Source organism: Platalea leucorodia, assembly GCF_965183815.1.
Source record: "Platalea leucorodia genome assembly, chromosome: 6".
NCBI classification, from domain to species: domain Eukaryota; kingdom Metazoa; phylum Chordata; class Aves; order Pelecaniformes; family Threskiornithidae; genus Platalea; species Platalea leucorodia.
The window spans coordinates 57164416-57183915 of record NC_138828.1 but is presented as its reverse complement, the minus strand read 5'-3'; the positions used below and the strand labels follow the sequence as shown (position 1 = coordinate 57183915).

Below are 19500 nucleotides of genomic sequence, written 5' to 3'. Positions count from 1 at the left end.
ATCCTTAGCTCCTGAGTGGACTCCTACTGAAGGAATTAAGCCAGTACCTGCTCTTAAAAAAGCTGCTTAGTTATCAGTTTAGATACCACTGAGTACTGGAGCAAAAAGAACAGAAATCTTCCAAGAACTAATTGGAAAGCAAGAAGATCTGTGTGAATGACAGCAGATTCATTGCTTGTAGTTGAATTACAGATGTTACTGAGTGCAGTTATTTGCAAATACTGTGGTGGCCTAAATCAAATCCATGCAGTGCCTACCTGAAACTGCCATATAACCTGTATTGAGTTATGTTAGAGATTTTGAGAAAATCAGCCAGAAAAAAACCCCAAACAAGCCAACAGGAGATCTAAGCATAGGTGACTTGGCTCAGTAACTCTATAACTGATAATTGTGATGCTAGATGTGTGAAGGTGCTAAAGAAAATATTTTTCAAAAGATCAAATAATATCAGTACTGGTCTCCTTCAGTTGCTTTTACTTGCCTCTTAAGTTTTTTGCACTATTTATTTATTTATTTATTTATTTATTTATTTGTTAGTTCCAAGTACGTGAAGTTAACAAAAATGATTAGCTTCTGTCAGTATCTCTTTGTTCTTCCCTAGCTTTCTCTTTAAAGATAGTTTCAAAGATGTACTGTGCCATTGGACTTGCTGCTCATCTGGTGGAATTGAAATGTGTTCCTTCTGTTCAGAGTGTTTAGTGAATTAATTGTGTCTTCGTAACAGAGTTTTCCCAGAGTTGCTGGCCAGCCTCCTGCATTTTCTGGGAACCTGGGGCTGTTCCCCTTCGTGATGGCGTTCCCCTTCAAGGACTACATCAGTGATACTGTGTATGTTAAAAGGGCCTTGGGCCGTATTTTATCTTATATTTGTTATCTTTTGGCACAGAAAAAGTTACTGCGTATCAAGCTCTTGATATTCTAGTGCAGCAGTTTTGAGCTGCTCTTGATTTGTCCCTCTCAGTAAAATTCTGAAGTGGGTATAGGATCCTTTTTCATAGGGAGTTATGCCTTAGTAATAGTAGGTTGTCTTTTTTTTAAATTACCCTGCCCATGTCATCCCATCTGCAAACCACAGGTGATGTCCAAGCAGTAGCTAGATCTCCATAACTAACTTTTCTGCAAGGTTTGAATTCTGTTCTGTGTCTTTGAGAAAGAAGGGTTTCATTACTCTCTATGTCCTGCCAAGTTAAAAAAGTAGTTTTTTAAATGTAATTAAATATTGCTTGGACTTTACCTATCTTTGCAAAACTGTGGGAATTGGGACACTTAATCCACAAATTTGGTTCAAAAAGCAGAAGACAGTAATATGTACTACTTCACTGTATAGGGTGAGTCCCACAGGAAAACACAGTAATAGTAATAATAATTTCAGTGTTACATTTATTTTGGACAAAGAGAAACAAAACAGTTTATATCAGAGGCAAATTCTAAGAGAAACTAATATCTTAGTACCCACAATAATGAACAAGTAAATATATATTATTGTAACTCAGCAAAAGCTTTATTGTCAGTTATACTTACAGAGTAGTTTACTCTTTTGAGTATCCTAGAGTTGTTTTTCATAAAATCTATTCTTGTTTTTTTTACAAGTACCCTTCTAAACAAAAGTCCATGGCTTCTGCCCTGAATTACCCTTTGGAATTATGGTGTTTTTAAATTGGATAGCTCCAGGCTTTGTACATCTCATTGTTGAGTCTAGTTCCATAACTTGGATTTCTGAAGTTAAAGGCAGATAGTTGTATGGGGGGGGCCAAAACAACCCATGGTATTTAACAGTTATTAAAAGCTACACACTTCATTTTAAGACACAATCATTTTTGCACCTACTGTATGACATAAACACTGTGGGAGCTTAGTGTTATACTTTTGTGTCTCAACTATTGAAGTTTGTTCTCTTGCTTTGCAAAAGATTAGCAAATCCGTCAAATGCTCTTTTTTTCTTTACAAAAAACTGGCCCTGTCCTAAACTGGTCTGACTTTTTTGACTGAGTTTTTCACTTGAATTTTGGAGGCTGACAGCTGTTGTAGAATTGGTCTCCAGTCCTGTCAAAGTAGTGTCATCCTCCGTCTTGCTGGAATCAGCGCTGTCGGAGATTATATTTCCTGTAGGCTTTTGTGGGAATGAACATGAACTGTCTCGTGTGCTTTCATTGAAGAAGCCTTGCGGGACTGAGAAGGAATAAGCATCCTCGTCACTCTGACCCAGCTGGAAATGACCTTCTGTGTTGAAGAGTGACTGTGTTTTCCCAGAGGAGTGAAGATGCAGCAAATCTGCCATAAGATTGCAAGACTGTGTTTCTTCAGGCAGACGACAGTTGCTGGTATCCTGTAATTCTGTGTAGCCATCACAGTCTTTCTCATTAAAACCTCTTTGCATTTTATCTGCACAAGCCGTAGTTGTGTTCACCTGCTTCTCCTGTGGTAGCAAGTCATCTTTCTCTGTAAAAACTGTAAAATGTTTTTCAGCTGTGTGTTCAGGCAGAGATTGAAGAGAGGATTCGCTGCTGGAATGCACTAGCGATGTTTTTTTAACAATTTCATTCAAACCAATATCAATGGGAGCAAAAATAAAATCATTGTCCTCAGATGTACTCGTGTTTCTTCTTAATGTGATGTCCCCTTCACCATGATTCTTTTCAGAGGAGTTCCTATCTGTGTGCTCGTCTGTACTTCCCTCTGGTGCGTTTTCTTTCTGTCGAGTGGGACTGAAGCTGAGGGAATGCTGTGGTTCGATGGGAAACTGATACAGCTGCCATTCAGCCTCTTCAGCAGCGTTCTCTGTATCTGTGTCATACGTGGGAGAATGTTTTAACGAAAGTAATGTACTACCAAAATTTGTACTTTGATTGTGCAGAGAATCAGAAACAGAGTTTTGTACTGTTGACTCTGCATTAGTAAAACAATCAAACGCATCAGGAACTTCTTGACTTGAAGAACTGACTGTGTCTGAATCTGACGTGCTTACATGGTCACCACATTTATCAGCGTAAGGTGATGCCGTTTCAGGCATGATGGTATCTGATCCATAATTAATTGCGGTTTCAAAATACGCAGTGGTCTCGTCTTCATTTTTCCCAATATGCTGAAGTTCAGCAGCAATATTTGGAGACTCTGGCAGTGTTGGGAACTTCTCAGTTCCACTGTTCGTATCGGCTTCCTCTAGCGACGCCTGACAGACCGGCAGGTTGCCACTAACGTCAGGCTGTTCCAGTTCAAGGTCTGCTAAAGAACTACAGTCACTCATTGTGAATGGAGTCCCTTCAGATGAACTATCGCCAAATATATCTGCTGAAGCATCTTTTTCATTTGTACGTTCCGTTTTACAGTCGTACTCTGTAAGAGGAGAGTTTTCTGTTGTTTGGTAGACACTTAAATTCTCAATATTTCTGTATCTCTTGCAGCTACTGGGTAAAATAAAATCTCCCACATCACTGGTTATGTTTATGTTGCCATTTAGACCAAGTTGTTCGTCACAGCGTTGCCTTCCAGGCATAAATGTTGTAGTACTCGTGGGTTCATTATGCGCAGCAATACCTTTTCTCTCAGGAGAATGTGGTGTAGCTTTTGTGATCTCAGACTGCAGCGGGCCAGAGCTGCTGCTTACCTTGCTGTTCCTAGAATCTTGTCCGACTGTATGTGTTTGTACTGTGGAAGATGGAAAGCCAGTTTCTCCCGTGAAGGATAAATCCGAATCTGAAGAGTCAGTGTGAGTCAGTGAATCTTTCCATAATGAAACGTTATTAGTCATTAATTTTCTTGGCCTTACTTCATTGCTGTTCTTGTAATCTGTCCTTACAGAAAGTAGTCCATTATTATCAACATTTCTATTTTTATCATTGCTGATACTAGTTTTGATGTCTGAAATCACTGTTTTTTTCTTCACGTTGATCTCATTGCTTTGTTTCTGGTACTCTTCTGGTGCATGTATGCTGCTATCAATGAAATTTTCATGCAAAGTAGAAGTTTCTGTAGGAAAAATGCATGTGTTTCTTGAGGAATTCTCATCATAAATGAACAAATTATGCTGCAGATTTGTTGGTTTGCTTGCAGAGCACTCTCTGCTCAAGGTTTCATCTGAAAAAGCTTGGTTAGAATAAGTGTGTTCTGAACCTGAATTTTTGTTCCTGCGCATGAGTCTCCACAGGCTCACAAGGTAGGGTCTAGCAAAAGCACCCAGACAAAAAGCACAAACAAACGTGATGAGCACCGAGAGGCAGACAGCCAAAGTAAGGTCTTGTTCCGTTCTTCCTTGTCTAAAAACAGTGGTAGTGTCCCGGGCTTTTCGAACCAAAAATGTCGAAACCCTTTCTTTCACCTGTATATTATAGATGAGATATTTCTCCTTTGTTGTATTAAAAATACAGAAATATAACCCTTCAGCAGTTTTCTCAGCATTGTGTATCACTAAATTATTCATTTTATCCAGTGTCATATGAGGAAGACTATTATCTTTTGAAATTCTGCCTTTAGGTGTCCACCAAGAGACTCCATTATCTGAAATAAAATAAAAGAAAATACAAACTAAATCTTTCTTAAAAGTATAGGATACTTTGTTTGCAGGGTAAAGGTATTTCTGTAAGAACATACCCTGACCTATCTTTGATAATTTTAACTATTTATTATGAAATCCATTTTCTTTTTATCTATCCATAGTCATTTTACATGGTACCAAGTATCTGTTAAACCATCATATATTTCCTGCCACGCATTTAAAACACAGTAAGTATGGGGTTTTAATAGCAGACTTTGCAAGAAAAATGGCATGGGTGAGGGAGGAGGTCACTGAAATTATCTAAGTATGTTCTGGGTCACACTAGGAACACCTGGTCTCCCTCGTGGAAGATCCATATTTATAGCCAGCCGTTCTCCAGCGTGGCCGTGGTCACTGTGGGCTGTTATGAGACAAAACTTCGCTAGTTAACTGTCCGTGTTTCAACCACTGTGATTTTCCCATAGTTACTGCTTTGACTGCAGCAGAAAGGTTTGAAAACCGAGGATATTTGTATCTACCGATACAAATTGTTCCAACCTTAGCTAGCGCAGGCCACGGCTGGTGGTTGGCTTTCGGGGTGCGTTTCAAGGCTGTATGTACACCTTTGCCTTTGGATCTGCTTGCGTTCCCAGTTGAGTTTTGCCGCAATCCAGTGTGTTGATTTTAATCCCATGATCAGGGTTTCCATGACTTTCCTTGTTAATAGGCAAAGCGGGTGGCATTTCTGATAGACCCTAGGTATTTTCATTTGGGGATAAAGTGTTCCCAGGGGAAACCCTTACCACCTCAAAGTCCTATCAGTCCGTTAGAGTTAAACCATTTTGCCTTATAGCACATGACAAATACACCTTCAGCTCTAAGTTTGGTCTGAGTTTTCCTTCTGCAAGGGAAGTCTTAGCTCTGTAGATTTTGTTGCTTGGACTGCAAGTGCTCTGTATTAATTGTAAATGCCAGATTCATTTCCGAAGTGGACTGTGTGCTACAGTAGCTGTACTTTTTTAGAAGAAATATAAATCCTTTCCCTTGCAAATAAACTTTCATTTCATTTTGCTCTAACTGAATACTAGAAACACTGTTGCATTCTTCTCAGTTTTCTACATGCCCGAGAAGTGCCACCCCGCTGGTTGGTCCTTTGTTTGCATTCCAAAAATTAACTGATAAATTTGCAACGTGCTACTTACTGAAATGTATTTGTGTATAATCTGGTGTCACTTATTAGTTTAATGCAAGGAAGGCGATGAAGATGATGAAGACTTTTTTTGGGAAACATGACTTTCAAATATTCTAGCCGGTATGCTACTTTCTAATGAAATAATGTGCATGTTAAATTGTCGTTCAGTTATTTTTAAACAGTATCTTTAGAAATCCGCTTTTTAAACCAGGTTTCTGTGATCATTCTGCATGCCTTTGGATTTTAGCAGCGTACGGATAGAGTCCCTGTTTTACGTACCCCTTGTGTTGTCCAAGTCACAGCTTAGCACCGATGTCTTCCCCGTTGGGATTACAGCCCTCTTGAGCAAAACACTGTCACTGCAGTTTAAATGGAAACTTGAAAGATACAGCAGAGGTTTCTGTGAGTTGTTGGCAGATTTATTGTACGAAATACTCCATTTTTTCCTCGTGGAGTCAAAAAGAAAAGAAAATAAATGTTTGAAAGCATTTAGTCTGCAGTTAACGATCCAGGTGTTATTTGACAAACCCACTTCAAGTCGAAAGAAGTTCAAACTGATTAATATCTGTGGTAAAGGGGTTGTCAGAGCATTTTCACGGAGATCCACGACCTATTTGGAAATAATTCAGAATTAATTTGATAAGCCTTACAATGGAATCCTAATTGCACTATCAACAATAACATTTATTTAGTATACAAGCAGTTTTGCAGTTACAGGAACAATACCTCTGGTTAGGATTTCAAAGATATTGTTCTAAGCTTTTTAATTTAAATGAAAAATTTAAATTGTGGTATATTTAGAATTCTCGGGTTGTAGACTACCTCTGTGTGAATGGGAAGCCGCAGGGCTCTCGCCATGGAAGGGATGGGGGTAGAAAAGGACGTGTGTGTATTTAAGCCAGTTATGGATTAGTTTGTGGCACAGATAAATGGTAAATTTATGGTTATATTTTGTATGTTTACGAGTGTGTGTGTTTTTCTATATATGAAAAGCAAATACATGCTATATAAAAATAATGATTATTTTCACCATTTGCTCTAGTTTTTGTAGTTATATACTAATATAATAATCAAAGACCAATATAATCATGCTGAATAGTTGATAATGAATATCTTTAATGGGGATTAACGGAAAACATTGAAACAGTTGTAATAGTGCTTTACAACCTGTAATTTGTTGAGGTGCCTGAAGGCGTCCGGATGAATTTTAGTTATCTTGTTGTTTTGCAAGTCGATGTCCTTCAGCTGTGAACAGTTTTGAAAATCATTCAGATCAATCTGTCGTATGGCATTGGATGACAGGCGGACAGTTTGTAAAGATTGCAGCAGGCCTAGTCCTAGGAAGAACAAAACTGGTTTACATTTCATGTTCTTGTTTTCCCAATAGCGTCAAGTGGCTTTTTGAAGTTCTTTGCAACAAAATTCCTTCCATTCCTGCCTATTGCAATGAGTGGCTGCAGGCTTTGAGTTATGCTTGTCCTGCGCAGTGGTTGTCCCGTTCTAAAAGTTGCGTAGGATCAGCGGCAGGCGTGTTAATACATTCACAAGCAATGCATGTTTTGAAAATGCACATCTCCATAAAAGCAGTAGTGTTCCTTTGTACTATCAAAATTATCCCGACTGTGATCTCTGTACTTCGAGCACGCTGCTCTGGAGAACTGGAGGTAGGAAAGGAGGAGTGTGAAAAGGGGGGAATGTATTCTGTTTACAAAATTCAAATACATTAATTGTAAATAAAAGGTAGAGATGCAAAAGGTGATACAATATCTCCTATTCGTTGCCATCTGCAAGTTCATGGGAGTTTTTCGTATGTGGAATTATTTGAACCATGTTCGTAGGATGTAAACCTGACTGAAAACAAACTTGGTGCTTATGCCTGTCTGCCTGTGAATTACCAAGCATGACAGTATATTCTTCAGCATATCCTAGTTAGGACAGCACCTGTCGTGCGTAAGGAGCCCTTCTGAATGCTGGAGATGCCTCGTTTTTCTCAGGTGCTGTGCACGCAGCTCCCGAAGCTCCAGCCTGCAAGTTCCCGGGGAAAGGCAGGCGCTGGAACGCTCGGCATCACCGCAGTTTGTAACCCCCGAATGTCCCTCAAAAGAGATTTTTGATCATAAAGCATTGTTGAGAAGCTACTAGTTCTCCTCAAACATTTTGCCCGTGGTGTCACCTGGTTTACTGGAAATCGATTATTCCAGTTTGCCGTTCCGTTTGCTGAGTAATTGATCTTTGGATTTATTGTGAGAAGCAGAGAGAATGATTCATTCTTGCTGTAAAACTAGAGGTAGCTGATAGGAAAGGCATTCAGAAGTTCTGGCAGTTCATAAATTCTTCCTTGCACCTGCACGAAGAATTGTAGTTTGGATGCTTCCCTGAAGCTAAATTTGTGCCAAAAATATACCCTGGTGTGGCAGCAGCGGGCAGCAGCCTGACGCCTGGGGTGGGGGTTGTGAGAAGGGCTTCTCTGTGGCCAAATCCCTCCGCTCTACAACTTCAGTTTGTGTTTTCTTACCAGAGCTTAAAACCAAGGATGTTACTGAAGTATTTGGGAGGAGGAAAATAAAGTTCTGAACATGTATTTAAATGATATAGGATTTAAGTATAACCTGAAGTATGGTGATACGATGCATAGCAATTTGACTTTTAACATCTAAAAATTGAGTCTTTTCTAGAAAAGGCTTGATCTGTCTGAGCCACTGAGGCATCCTATAATGTGTAGTTATATTTATCTATCAAAACAAATCAAATCTGCATCAATGTATTTTATAATGTAAGCTTTTCTATACTGTCTGTATGGGAACCTTACAGATACTACAAAATAACGAAGTGAAATGGTTTCCTGCATGCCAGAGAATTATTTAGTATCAAAAAAAGGAGAAAAACAGAACTTCGAGGACCCTGTGTAGGTGCAAAATTATTCTCTTTTTCTGACTTTGGAGATAAGTGGGTTTTTGGTTTGCCCCCCGCCCCATATTTTCAAGATCTAGAGCTCATGAATCTGGTGGTGTTATCAGAGCTCAGTTAAATTCAGCGAACAACACATAGGATAATGTTGCTCGTAGTGCAGCTTCTGCTTCATTTAAACACCGCTTGGACAACGTGAACCATCTGTTTCTGAGGATGGAGGCTGCCATAAAGGCTGCGATGCCTAGCAGAGTTCAGTGACGAGCAAACACTGTCTAAAAGTCTATCAAAACCTTACAGCCCTGTCTTGAAGGTGTCACCTTGGTCGGGTGTCAGATGGCATAGAGCAACATTGTTTTGACTGAACAAAATGTATTTTCCTGTCTTCGTGAAATACTGAAATTGGAGCAGGTTTTATTTAAAAGAGTATTGGCTTTCTTCTGAAGAGTAATATGAAATTCGTTATCCATAATTTCCTTGATGTTAAGGTTCATGACTGGGTTGTGGAGGCTGGTGTTTTTCCAAAGATCCTTACTTCCCTTTCTATACAACAAGGAAAAATACTGTTTGGGCTCTCAGAGGATAAATTTGGTTATATTTGACAGATATTAAGGCATTACGATTGCAAAGATGTATAAAAAGACCCAGCCTAATCCGAAACAACCCATTTGCTTCAGTCTCTGTATTTGCATGCAGGTGGAACTTTCCCTCACCTTAAGCGTAATTAAATGAGATCGCCACACGCTGAATTCAGCAAGGTGTACCGAATCATATCCAAAACCAACTTACCCCTTGGGAGCGAGGCCCTTAGAGGTTTTGAGATGCTTACCTCTTGGAACTGTATCAAGATTATTTCTTTCAACTGACAATACTTTCAAAGCAGGCAGGAGACGACAGCCTTTTCCATACTTTTCAGACCCACGTGCAGGCGTAGGTACGTCCAGTGTGAGGGTGTGGATGGCATTACCATTGAGGTTTAGCGTTTCTAAAAGAGGTAAATTTCTAAAAGTGGTTAAGGAGAGTTCAGAAATCAGGTTGTTGCTGAGGTTCAAGTGTTTTAGCATCCATTCTTCATTGCTTCCATCAGTGCACATAAAAGTTTTAATATTATTGTAACTAAAATCAGCTGTTACTGCTGTTTGTGATACATCTGGAATAGTAGACATTCCGGTAAACGAACAATTCACTGAGAACGCCCCGTCCCACCGGCAGTCTGAAGGGTGATGTGTATCAACAACAACCTGCTGTGACTTGGCTCCCACTGATCCAGGAAGATGAAAGTGAAGGACGACAGCTATGACACTCAAGTGAAAGTTATCCATAGTATCTATATGTAAAATGTAAAATTATGGTAAGTTCAGCATAACAAGAGTTAAATAGAAAGCGGAAATACTTTGACATTAAAAAAACCAAATACCCAAAGCATTACCAACCTTTTGCCTTAAACATACTGTTTCGGACTCATAGGTATGTTTCAAAAAGAACATTCATAAACCGGTAACCTCCCCCCTCCCTCCACCTCTCCCAAAAAACAATCCGAACCTTTTCTTTCTTTTCCAGCCTTTTGGTAGAGAAACACAGCTGCTCAGGAACTCGTGAACTAACAACTGTGGAGACTTTTGAACTCTACTTCAGGTATCACACAATTACCACTGAGCAAAGTCCACCAGATACAATCCATGACGAATAGATGTGGAATGATTTTCATACTTACAGTCAATAAAATACTCGTTTCCATGTCAGTAACACAGCAATGTATTTTTAATGAAAAACTATATTCTTACAAATAACACCTCTGAACCACAGCTGCATCTTAGAATTTATTGTTTCATTTCAAAACAAAGATTAGAAATTCAATTGTCTTTCGGCTCTTGAAACAACCACCACCTTTACATATGCTGAGAACTCTTCACATCTAAGTTGTTTCAACGTACCTAGTATGGTGTTTTACACAGAGGCATGTAGAATGTACCTTAAACACACAGAACCTTAAGTGCATCTCTGGGATTGAACTAAATAATGTGCCACACAACGTTTTAAATACATATAGAAAAATGTACCTCAGGCAGTTAGAAGATAACAAATAAATGCACAACGCAAGGCATGTGTGGCGCCAACATTTCTCAAACTGTGTAGTGAAGTCAACAAAATATATTAACAATACATAAATAGTGGCTTACAAATTGATAATTTATTTCATTTGGTATTTGTATGATCAGTTTTGCTATGTTTTGACAGAAAATCCACGCTTCAAAACAAACTCTCCAGACCATGATTTAAGAGTACCTTTGTGACAAATCTTTCAGCTATGTTACATACAGTGTTTTAAAAAGAACTCTTGATAATCACAAGAATCCAATACTAGCATATAGGCATGTCAGAATCAACCAGAGAAGAGCTTTAGTATGCTCTTCGTGTCTAATCTACCTGACCGAGGCAGTATCTGTCATTTTCAAGATCTATTTCAGCTTTGAGAATACTGCTGCTTGTATTTTTATATGTGTGTGTGTATATGGATTTATATATATAAAAATAAAGTGACAAACTTCCATTAGCATGAGAGTGAAAATTCTAAAAATGTTATAGTTTATTTCCTCCTCTGTAACAGATACTAATCGAGGCCCTACTTAGCAGGAAACGTGTGCATGTTTTCAGCAAAACGTGTGTTGAAGTGGTTAATAAATACTAACTCTAGTAAAACTATGAAGTTCATGAAGGCAGTATGCAAAACGTTAGTACTTTCCCATAACCTTTAGTGTGAGCAATTCAATGGCTTTTGCTACATTTTAATCTGTTTATTCTGTTTTTGTTAGAACAGCTCCACTGCTGTCCACCCCCCAAAACCCCAGCATCTACTGAGCACCAAAATCTGGCTTTGCCTTTGAGCAATGAGGGAAACGTGACCCCTCTGACCTCCCACGCGGCGTAACGCCTGACCTAAGGATCCCCCTCTAGAAATCACTTCCACCCATACACACCCTGCGTGAGGACTTAGTGACTCCTAGTAAATACAGGAATTAGGACCTTAGATACAAAGTTCTCGTTGCAGCAGGGGCTGATTTGTATTTTGTGGAATTCTGTGTACTGTGAGGGCTATAAAACAAGGGTAGATTGTTTATCTTCCCATAACAAATGACCAATTCTGAAGTTAATGTGTAACGTTTGCACAACTTACTTACAGGGAGAGAAGTGTCTGCTTATCTAGAAAAACTTGTCAAAAAGCCACTTGCAAAGTCACCTTTGTGGCCTCTGTTATTAAGGTTACTTGATGGTACTGCAAAACAAAACTATTGTAAACTGAAGACACACATGGGGTGGGGAAAGGGACTCTTATAACGGAGCGGGTCTATTTTTAGTACAGAGCACCTTACCTCTGCAAAAGCAGTTACAAGGCTGTAACAGTTTCTATAGGGCCCCAGTTCACCATAGGCACAGTTTCACTGTTGACAAATTCAGATACACATGTATTTACTCTGCTGTCAGAGGATCCAATACCATCACGTTTAGAATTATAGACCTGCAGCTTAACTTCAGAATTTAATTCCGAGGTTCTCAGTGATGCATCAGTACTGACATTTATGGGGAAGAAGAGACCTGATCTCAGACACTGCTGCACCCGTCATGCTTTAGATTATTACCTGTTGAATAACGGATTCGTACACTGTTCACATTAAAGAACCCAGGAAAACACTTTTTTTGGGTAGTGAGCAAGCTATAAGTACAGCTTTAAAAATGTACTCCTAATATAAACACGTTTTATAAATACTTCACATAAATTAAGCAACTGTAGAATGCCTAAACTGCACAGATAGAATGGGAGCTCAAGCAACACTTCAATAATTGCAAGACTATTTCAAAAGTTACATTTCCACACTCGATATTACTTTGCAAATATTATTTATGCTAGCATAGTTTTTTTTTTTTTAACTACATGAGACTATATGGCAGAAATAATGCAATATTTTGAAGTGAATCTGCCATTGCCCCTCTCTTAGTACACATACGGTAAACCACATAATTTCGGGGGAAATCATTATATCAACCTTCGGCAAGAAATGAAGAGAAGACAAAAATCTGCCACTTCAGCCATCCTAGGCAAATCCACTTCCGGCAACAAATCGACATTCCTGCTGACGTGCTTCAGATCACAGCTGTGTTCTCAGCGGCCCTCAAGGTCTTGGGATGCAGGACAAAAACCTCCTCTAAAGCAACTGAAGGCAGTCAAGATTGTTGCTAAGATCACGTTCTTTCTTTAAATATATTCTACTGATCCCAGTTCAGGAAGGTATTTCAGTATGTGCCACGATTACAGCTAACAGGATGATGACATAATACTGCCGAACGTAACAGCCTTTGCTTAAAAATATTATGTAATAAATGTTAGTATAAACTGCTGTAAAACCAGAAATCCTTGAAGGCATGCAATTACTTCATATAAATATATGTAAACACAAAAGAGAACTCTCCTGATTGATAGTGGTTTCTGTTTTAGTGCGTGGCTCCGCACGGGTTGACAGAAGTCTGACAACCCATGCTATAGCCTGTCACCTGAACCTTGAACAGTGTCCCGTCGGCGCACATACAGAGCTTGAAACGCAGCCAGTCGTCGTTACTAAACTGTTCCCCGTGAGAAGAACTTGGCAGTCGCGATGGGCTGACCATCACAGTTCCATTCAGGATAATGCTGTTTTCCTATTAAGAGGGAGAAAAAAAAAGTACAACTTCTAATTTAAACAAGGCATGTTGTTTTTGGAAAGGACAAGCTGGTTTAATGAATAAAGGACATCTTTAGGGTGGCTGTAGAAATCAACAGAATGAAAAAAGTACATATGACAAGGTTTCATTTTTTAATTAAATTTGTGAATAATGCCCATAAATTTCTCAATTTTGGTCAGCAATGTACTTTGCTATTCCAGTAGTAGATCAGTATTGAGAGACACAGCAGTAGTGTGGCTTTTCACTTTACAGACCTGTTAGCAAATGCAGTAAATCTAAAAATACCGACGTGACACGGGAATCAGTGTTCGAACTCACACGTGAAATTAATTCATAGTTGAAATAGAAGTGCATGTATCTCTATTTTTTATCCTCCTTTAACCTTTTCCATCATTCCATACGCCCTGCAATCTTGACAATCTCCAAAAATCTTAAACGAATGCTGGCAAGTCTTACTGCAGCAGCACAGAAGGTAGCGCTCCTGACTGCATGCTCTGCTCCTCTGTCAAAGGTTGCTGACCCCCGTAAAGCCTCCAGAAGAGAAGATGAATTCCCTTTGGTATTCGATTCAGTGCAGAGGCCAAGAGCTTAGCTTTAATTGCATTGTGCGTTTTTAGCGTCTTAACAGTAGTAAATCATTTTTACCTGAAAACTATTGAACTACTAATTAACAGCAAAGTAATAAACCACCTTTTAAAATCCTACTAAATACACTGACTGCAACTAAACTTTTACACATGACTACTTTATATAAAATTTGAAATCATATAAAGCTACATCAGTTTATTATCAGCCTGAATTTGAAACTAAGCTGTTCAAAAAATGCTGACTTGAAATACTTACTGCTTTAAGTTCCATGTTACCCCCCATTCGAAACTCAATGGTCTTGCCTGTGATGAAAACACCTTCGTTTCCACGGACAATAGCACGGCCATCGACCTTTATGTTTAGATCACTGGTTGCATTGCTGGTAATCTAAAAACATAAACAAAAAAAGTGTATTACAGATCAATGAAGATGTATCACCTGGGTTTGTCTGAGTAACTTTAATTACCTTAAAAATATTGCTACACAATGGAATAAAAAACTTCAATGTACTTTTTGCCCTTCTGCCATGATGCCTATGAAGCTTCTGCCCATTTGTTATTTTCACATTCACATTTAAAAACAAGGATTACTTAATCGTGGAAGGTATGTAAAATAGTTTATTTTTATGATAAAAATAACAATTCATATGGCAATTTTATGGGATACACAGTTAACACTCATAGCAAATACAGGCTTCCTGTTAGGACTGGTTATATAAACTAACTCACTCCCCTGTTTTTATTTAATCTATTCCTCCTATGTATTTATAAGTTTGGTTTTGTTTTTTTTTCCTGGAACATACTATTTAATGGTTAGCCTTGCAGAGGAAACACAAAGAAGAGCAAACTAAATTCTTTTCATCCTTAACAGTGTTGTGCAATGCTTCCTAAGGCACGCTCAACCCTCTATAAAACCACTGATACTACTCTACTAATGTTATACAGAAGAACTATGCACTGTACTCCATCTGTAAAGGCTTTATTATGAGTGATGATGTGCAAGAAAGAAATTTTAGTCTGACATTAAGATCAACATTTTAAATGTACGCACCCTGACATTTAGGTTTTTTAGTTTTCTGATAAATAAAGAATATTTAATATAGAAACCAAACTAAGAACATGTTTAACCTAGAAGCCATGAACTGACACAACTCCTATAACACTGTGATTATTCTCTACGCTTTTACTCAGACTTCTGAAATTCTGATTGTATTAACATTTACCTCCAATACAAGGAAAATGATACATGAAGATCTGGTAATTATTTTTGTAAGATCTTACTAGAAACAGAGAAGCTTTTCATGGAAATTTTATTTCTGAAACAGTTACCCATGCATAAATGGATAAATGTTTAATAAAAAGACACAGACCTAGTTGGCATGGTATTCCCGATATTACACTCATTTAATGATGTCAGTTTTCATTTCTGTTCTAATTTTTAGGGCGATTTACATTTTCAGAGCTGCATTTTTAGCTACATTTAGTCAAATTTCTAAATATGCTTGAAAGATCAGATTAGTAAACTTTTTTCTCCTTATTCTACAACTGTAATGAGCTTTTACAAAAAGTAAGAGGTAGTTAAAAGAGACATACCCTCTCTGTAGAGGCTTTTTGTACATTCAAGATTTTAACTCCATTTGGCAGATGAAACTCATGAGTTTCATAGTCTGTGCTGAACAAGGTATTTTGTGTCCGTGGGTCAACAAATTCCATGCCAATATCGCTGGTAATAGAAGTTTTGTCTTTTTCCACACTAAGCTTGGTTGTTCCTTGCTGAAATACAATCTTCAGAAATAAAGTCATGAAGTTAACGATGATTCAAATACAATGTTTATTAATAATGTGAGCGTAATTCTATGGCGTTGCTCACAAACTTTCAATTCATGATATAACTTACAGGCTGATTATTTCCAGTGATCACCAAATCTTCATTACGTCTGCCTCCTACAGTGCTTTTATATAATGGATGTATAACACCCATGTCAGAAACTTGCTTAAACCGCAACAAGCCGCTCTCATGGAACTCCATACTGTCACAACCATTGGGACCGATTCGAATCACTGCCCAGATAACTAGTGTAATCTGAAAGAGTAACACACATTTTCAAAGATTACTTTGATTGTTTGGATCTTCTCAGCACAAGTATTGTATTAACTAGATGTTTTATTTGAAATAATTATGAATACTAGTGTTTAAATGAGCGTTAGGTGTGAATTTACTTTAATTCACTGTTTAATTCCTACTGGAAACATCAGAAATGGTAACTAAAATAATTTGTGTATATCTAAAAAATATATATATATATGAAATTAAATCACATCCATAATTAAATCTTTCTCCTGTTTAAGGGTAACCATGGTATCATTAGCTAAACAAATCTCCTGAACAAAGTAGCTCAACTCAGGATATACTTACCCTTGAACTACAAGAAAGCACCTTCACAGGTGGATGTCCAGTTATCAAAAATAATGTATTACTTCTCATTGATCAAGCAATAAAAAGGTGGTAATTACAACAATGAAGGTTTAAAGTGCTGTGGCTGATTAATTCTGAATGCTCACGTGCAGCTCTGTTATTGTATGTAAAATGTTCCCGGAGTAACAGTTTATCCTGAATGCATTTGTACTGCACTGATAACACTTCGCACATGTGCTGTTACTGAGTCTGGGGAATGGAGAGGCACTTTCAGGGTTCCTAATTCTGTGTTGCATAAATGGTAGGTTCCTTGCTGGGACCATGATAACTGAAGTAATTGTGACTGAACTTATAAGATTCTTCCATCTAATCTTGCTCAGACTACAAAAGAACAAAAAAGAAAGGGAAAAACGAGAAATCTCCTTCAGTACATTTTAAGTCCTTCTCAGCCATACTGGAATAAGTTATATTTCTGTAATAAATCATCAAAATTAAATACGTCCTAATGTTGCTTACAACCTAAGTATTATACTCACAATCAGATTGATGACAGCCAAAATAAAAAGAAGAACAATCACACAAATGGCCAAGTTGCCTTTCCTGCCACGTAACCCTGTCTTATGGAGACGGTCTTCATCAATTGGAATGTATCCTGCTTTAAAGTTACTGTTGTGCTCCTTATTAACGTTCCTGCGTTCCACAGCCTTCTCTCGCATAGACTTCTTCACTGGGCCATTAGAACTTTGCTGTAATACAAAGCATGGATTAGCTGTTATAAGGCATGTAAATCCACTGAAATGACACACATATATGTATGCAAAAAATATAAATTTGAATTGACTAGTGGAATGTATTAGACATTATGTTCAATATTATATTTCAGTCTGCCACTCTATACCTGGAATACACATTTACAACCACTGCAATCTGTGCTAACACATTGACTAAAATTAAAATCCCGATATATCCCGACAATATGTTTTTATATCTCATTTTTATCATGGCAGATAGGAATTATTAATGACATCATTGTAGTAAAAAAAACAGCTGTAAAGAACTTCATCAAGTTTTTACCTCTTGGGGACAATTCAGGACATAATCCTGCAGGCCATTTACCAATACACAGGATTTTAGTTCCCTTCATGCTAATGCGGGATAGACGCTCAAGGAGTCTATGCAAAAGGAGTGTGGTGGATGATACAGTTTTAATGTTAGTTTGATAGCACAGGGTTTGCATTCAATTTCTATTGCTTGCATGCAGCACTAAGAAAAAGTAAGGCTTCAAACCTGGCATGGGGAACTTGGCCAGCCTAGGTTTAGTTTAATCATTTGAAGTTACTAGACTGCAAGAGAGAGCCTGTCAATGTAACAAATTAATATGTAGAGGAAACTCTTGTAGCTATTCATAAAGAAAAATAAACCTTTGATGTATTTTTGGAACTTGTCCAAAATTTTGTTCTACCTCCCTTGAATGGAACAGGTTGCTATTTAAGGGTTCAACTCTTCAAAGAAGGGGCTTGATCTTTTTGATAGGATTAAGTTTGTTCATCTGAAATGAATCCTGAAGCTGCACCTTAAACTCGCTGCACTTGTGTATGTCTATACGGATATAACGGGCAAAAACGTCTTGTTTTCTTCTGTTGCCAAAGAACAAGGAAATGGTGTTCAGAAAGGTGCTTGACCTGAACAGGTTTATGGAGGGCTTCCTCGGTGATGTTCTGGAAGCCACCCTAACCCTGCACAAACTCAGAATTGGCTAGGCAGGGAAACTGAGAAAAGAGGTTTGTGCTCTGGGGAAATCTTGTACGACAGGACAGTAAGTATCTTGTTCTGAGGACAGTGTGTTCTTGAAAGGATGTGACGGCGAGATAAAACTCCAATGTAGTTTTTTTCACCTGGTAAGGCAGCACAACAGAAAACAGCACCAGGACTGGGAGAACATGGCTGGAATGGTGATCGCTGGAAGAAGTGCTGGAGCATCCATGCAGAACTAGGCAGTGCTTCCTATGGCACCTGCGACGAGGCGGGTACAGGACCCCCCAGGAATCTGGGGCTTCCTACCCACTGCCGCCACCGGCACACAGGCACGTACGCAGACTGACTGACTGGAAGTCCCATGGAGATGCAGGAGTTCCTGAAGGACGAGCCCTCGGCCCGCTCCGTTCTCTTCCCTCCGGCTTGCGCGGCGCTGCCGGAGCCCCCGTCCCAGCCCTCCGACTGGGTGACGGTGACGCCCCTCTGGACAAATTTAGCTTTCACGCCCGTGTGAGACCTCGGATGCTGAGCCCCAGTCTGAGCCCCAGTCTTATTTATACACCGCCGCTGAGCTACCACACTCGTGCCAGCGCAGCAAGACGACCGACAGCGCAGGCCTACAAATACCAACCGCACCGACCAGCTGCTTCCCGCGTCACTCACTAGCGGCAAGTGCCTGTTGACGCAAGACAGTTACATTCCTGTGCAGAAATGCCAGAACGCTTTATTTCGAAAGCGGAAAGTATTTTTCTTTGTCAGAGACCGTGCGCCTGCGGGCCGGACGGCGGAGCTCCGGGCTGCAGCCTCCCGCCCCGGCAGCGGGCTCAGGCTGCCTCGCCCCGGCCAGGCAAGGGCCGTCCTTCCCGGACAGCGCCGGGCACGGCTCGGAAACGCCGCCCAAGCGCTGTTCCTCCCCTCCCCGCTCGGTGCAGGCGGTGGGGAGCAGGGGGACCGGGGCGGCCCGCCGCCACCCCGCACTCCCGCCGCTCCGGAGGGCTCCGGCACCAAACCACCCTCGGCCACCGCCGCGAAAATGGCGCCCCCGCCCGAGCGTCCCCTCCACAAGCAGCGCCCCTCGGCCGGAGCGGCTGCTCGGGCGGCTCGCCGCGGCCCCGCGGGCGGCGGGGCGGGCCTCGCTCCCCCCTCGCCCTGGCGGGGAGGGCCCCGCCGCCTCCCCGTGCCTGCCTCTCGGCGGGGACAGACCTGCTCGGAGGCGGCCGCCGCCATCTTCCTCCGCCGCCGCCGCCGCTGCGGAGGGGCCCGCGGGCGCCCCCTTGCGGCGCGGGGAGGGAGGCGGCCGGGGGCGCGGCCGGGGGCGCGCCCGGTGCCGCTCCGCTGCTCTGCGCTGTGCTGTGCCAGGCGGCTCCGCGCCGCCACCCGGCGGCCGAGCGGGTGTTCCCCCCGCCGGGCCGGGCCGCGGGCAGCCGGAGGGCGGCCGCCGCGTTACCACAACCGA

The 19500-nt window shown here is 40.4% G+C and overlaps 2 protein-coding genes across 4 annotated transcripts; both read right to left on the bottom strand.

The window, feature by feature from the left end:
- Window positions 1–1496: 1496 nt before the first annotated feature.
- Window positions 1497–9892, bottom strand: LRRC66 (leucine rich repeat containing 66; the record flags this gene model as incomplete). Its single annotated transcript, XM_082315019.1, has 4 exons — window positions 1497–4494; window positions 5943–6273; window positions 6831–7000; window positions 9400–9892. 4 exons carry the CDS (start codon window positions 9890–9892, stop codon window positions 1874–1876), a joined length of 3615 nt encoding a protein of 1204 aa, XP_082171145.1. The 3' UTR covers window positions 1497–1873.
- Window positions 9893–10239: 347 nt separating this feature from the next.
- Window positions 10240–19295, bottom strand: SGCB (sarcoglycan beta). Of its 3 annotated transcripts, none has more exons than XM_082315635.1 (6): window positions 19248–19295; window positions 16826–17035; window positions 15771–15956; window positions 15467–15658; window positions 14130–14261; window positions 10240–13262 (listed from the first exon to the last, which is right to left on the bottom strand). In XM_082315635.1, the coding sequence occupies exons 1-6, from the start codon at window positions 19269–19271 to the stop codon at window positions 13059–13061; spliced, it is 948 nt and encodes a 315-aa protein (XP_082171761.1). In that variant the 5' UTR covers window positions 19272–19295; the 3' UTR covers window positions 10240–13058. The 3 variants fall into 3 exon arrangements, with proteins under 3 accessions (XP_082171761.1, XP_082171762.1, XP_082171763.1); XM_082315636.1 differs by lacking the exon at window positions 19248–19295 and adding an exon at window positions 18185–19225; XM_082315637.1 differs by lacking the exon at window positions 19248–19295 and adding an exon at window positions 16290–16670 and having other exon boundaries at window positions 16826–16911.
- Window positions 19296–19500: the final 205 nt, after the last annotated feature.

What these genes read in the sequence shown, in the direction of transcription:
- SGCB (XM_082315635.1), bottom strand. Translation starts at nt 19,271, where the DNA reads ATGGCGGCGGCCGCCTCCGAGCAG. An exon ending in TCACTGGAAATAATCAGCCT is followed by an intron (nt 15,659 to 15,770) that starts GTAAGTTATATC and finishes TTATTTCTGAAG; the next exon opens with ATTGTATTTCAGCAAGGAAC. An exon ending in AAAAAGCCTCTACAGAGAGG is followed by an intron (nt 14,262 to 15,466) that starts GTATGTCTCTTT and finishes TTATGTTTTTAG; the next exon opens with ATTACCAGCAATGCAACCAG.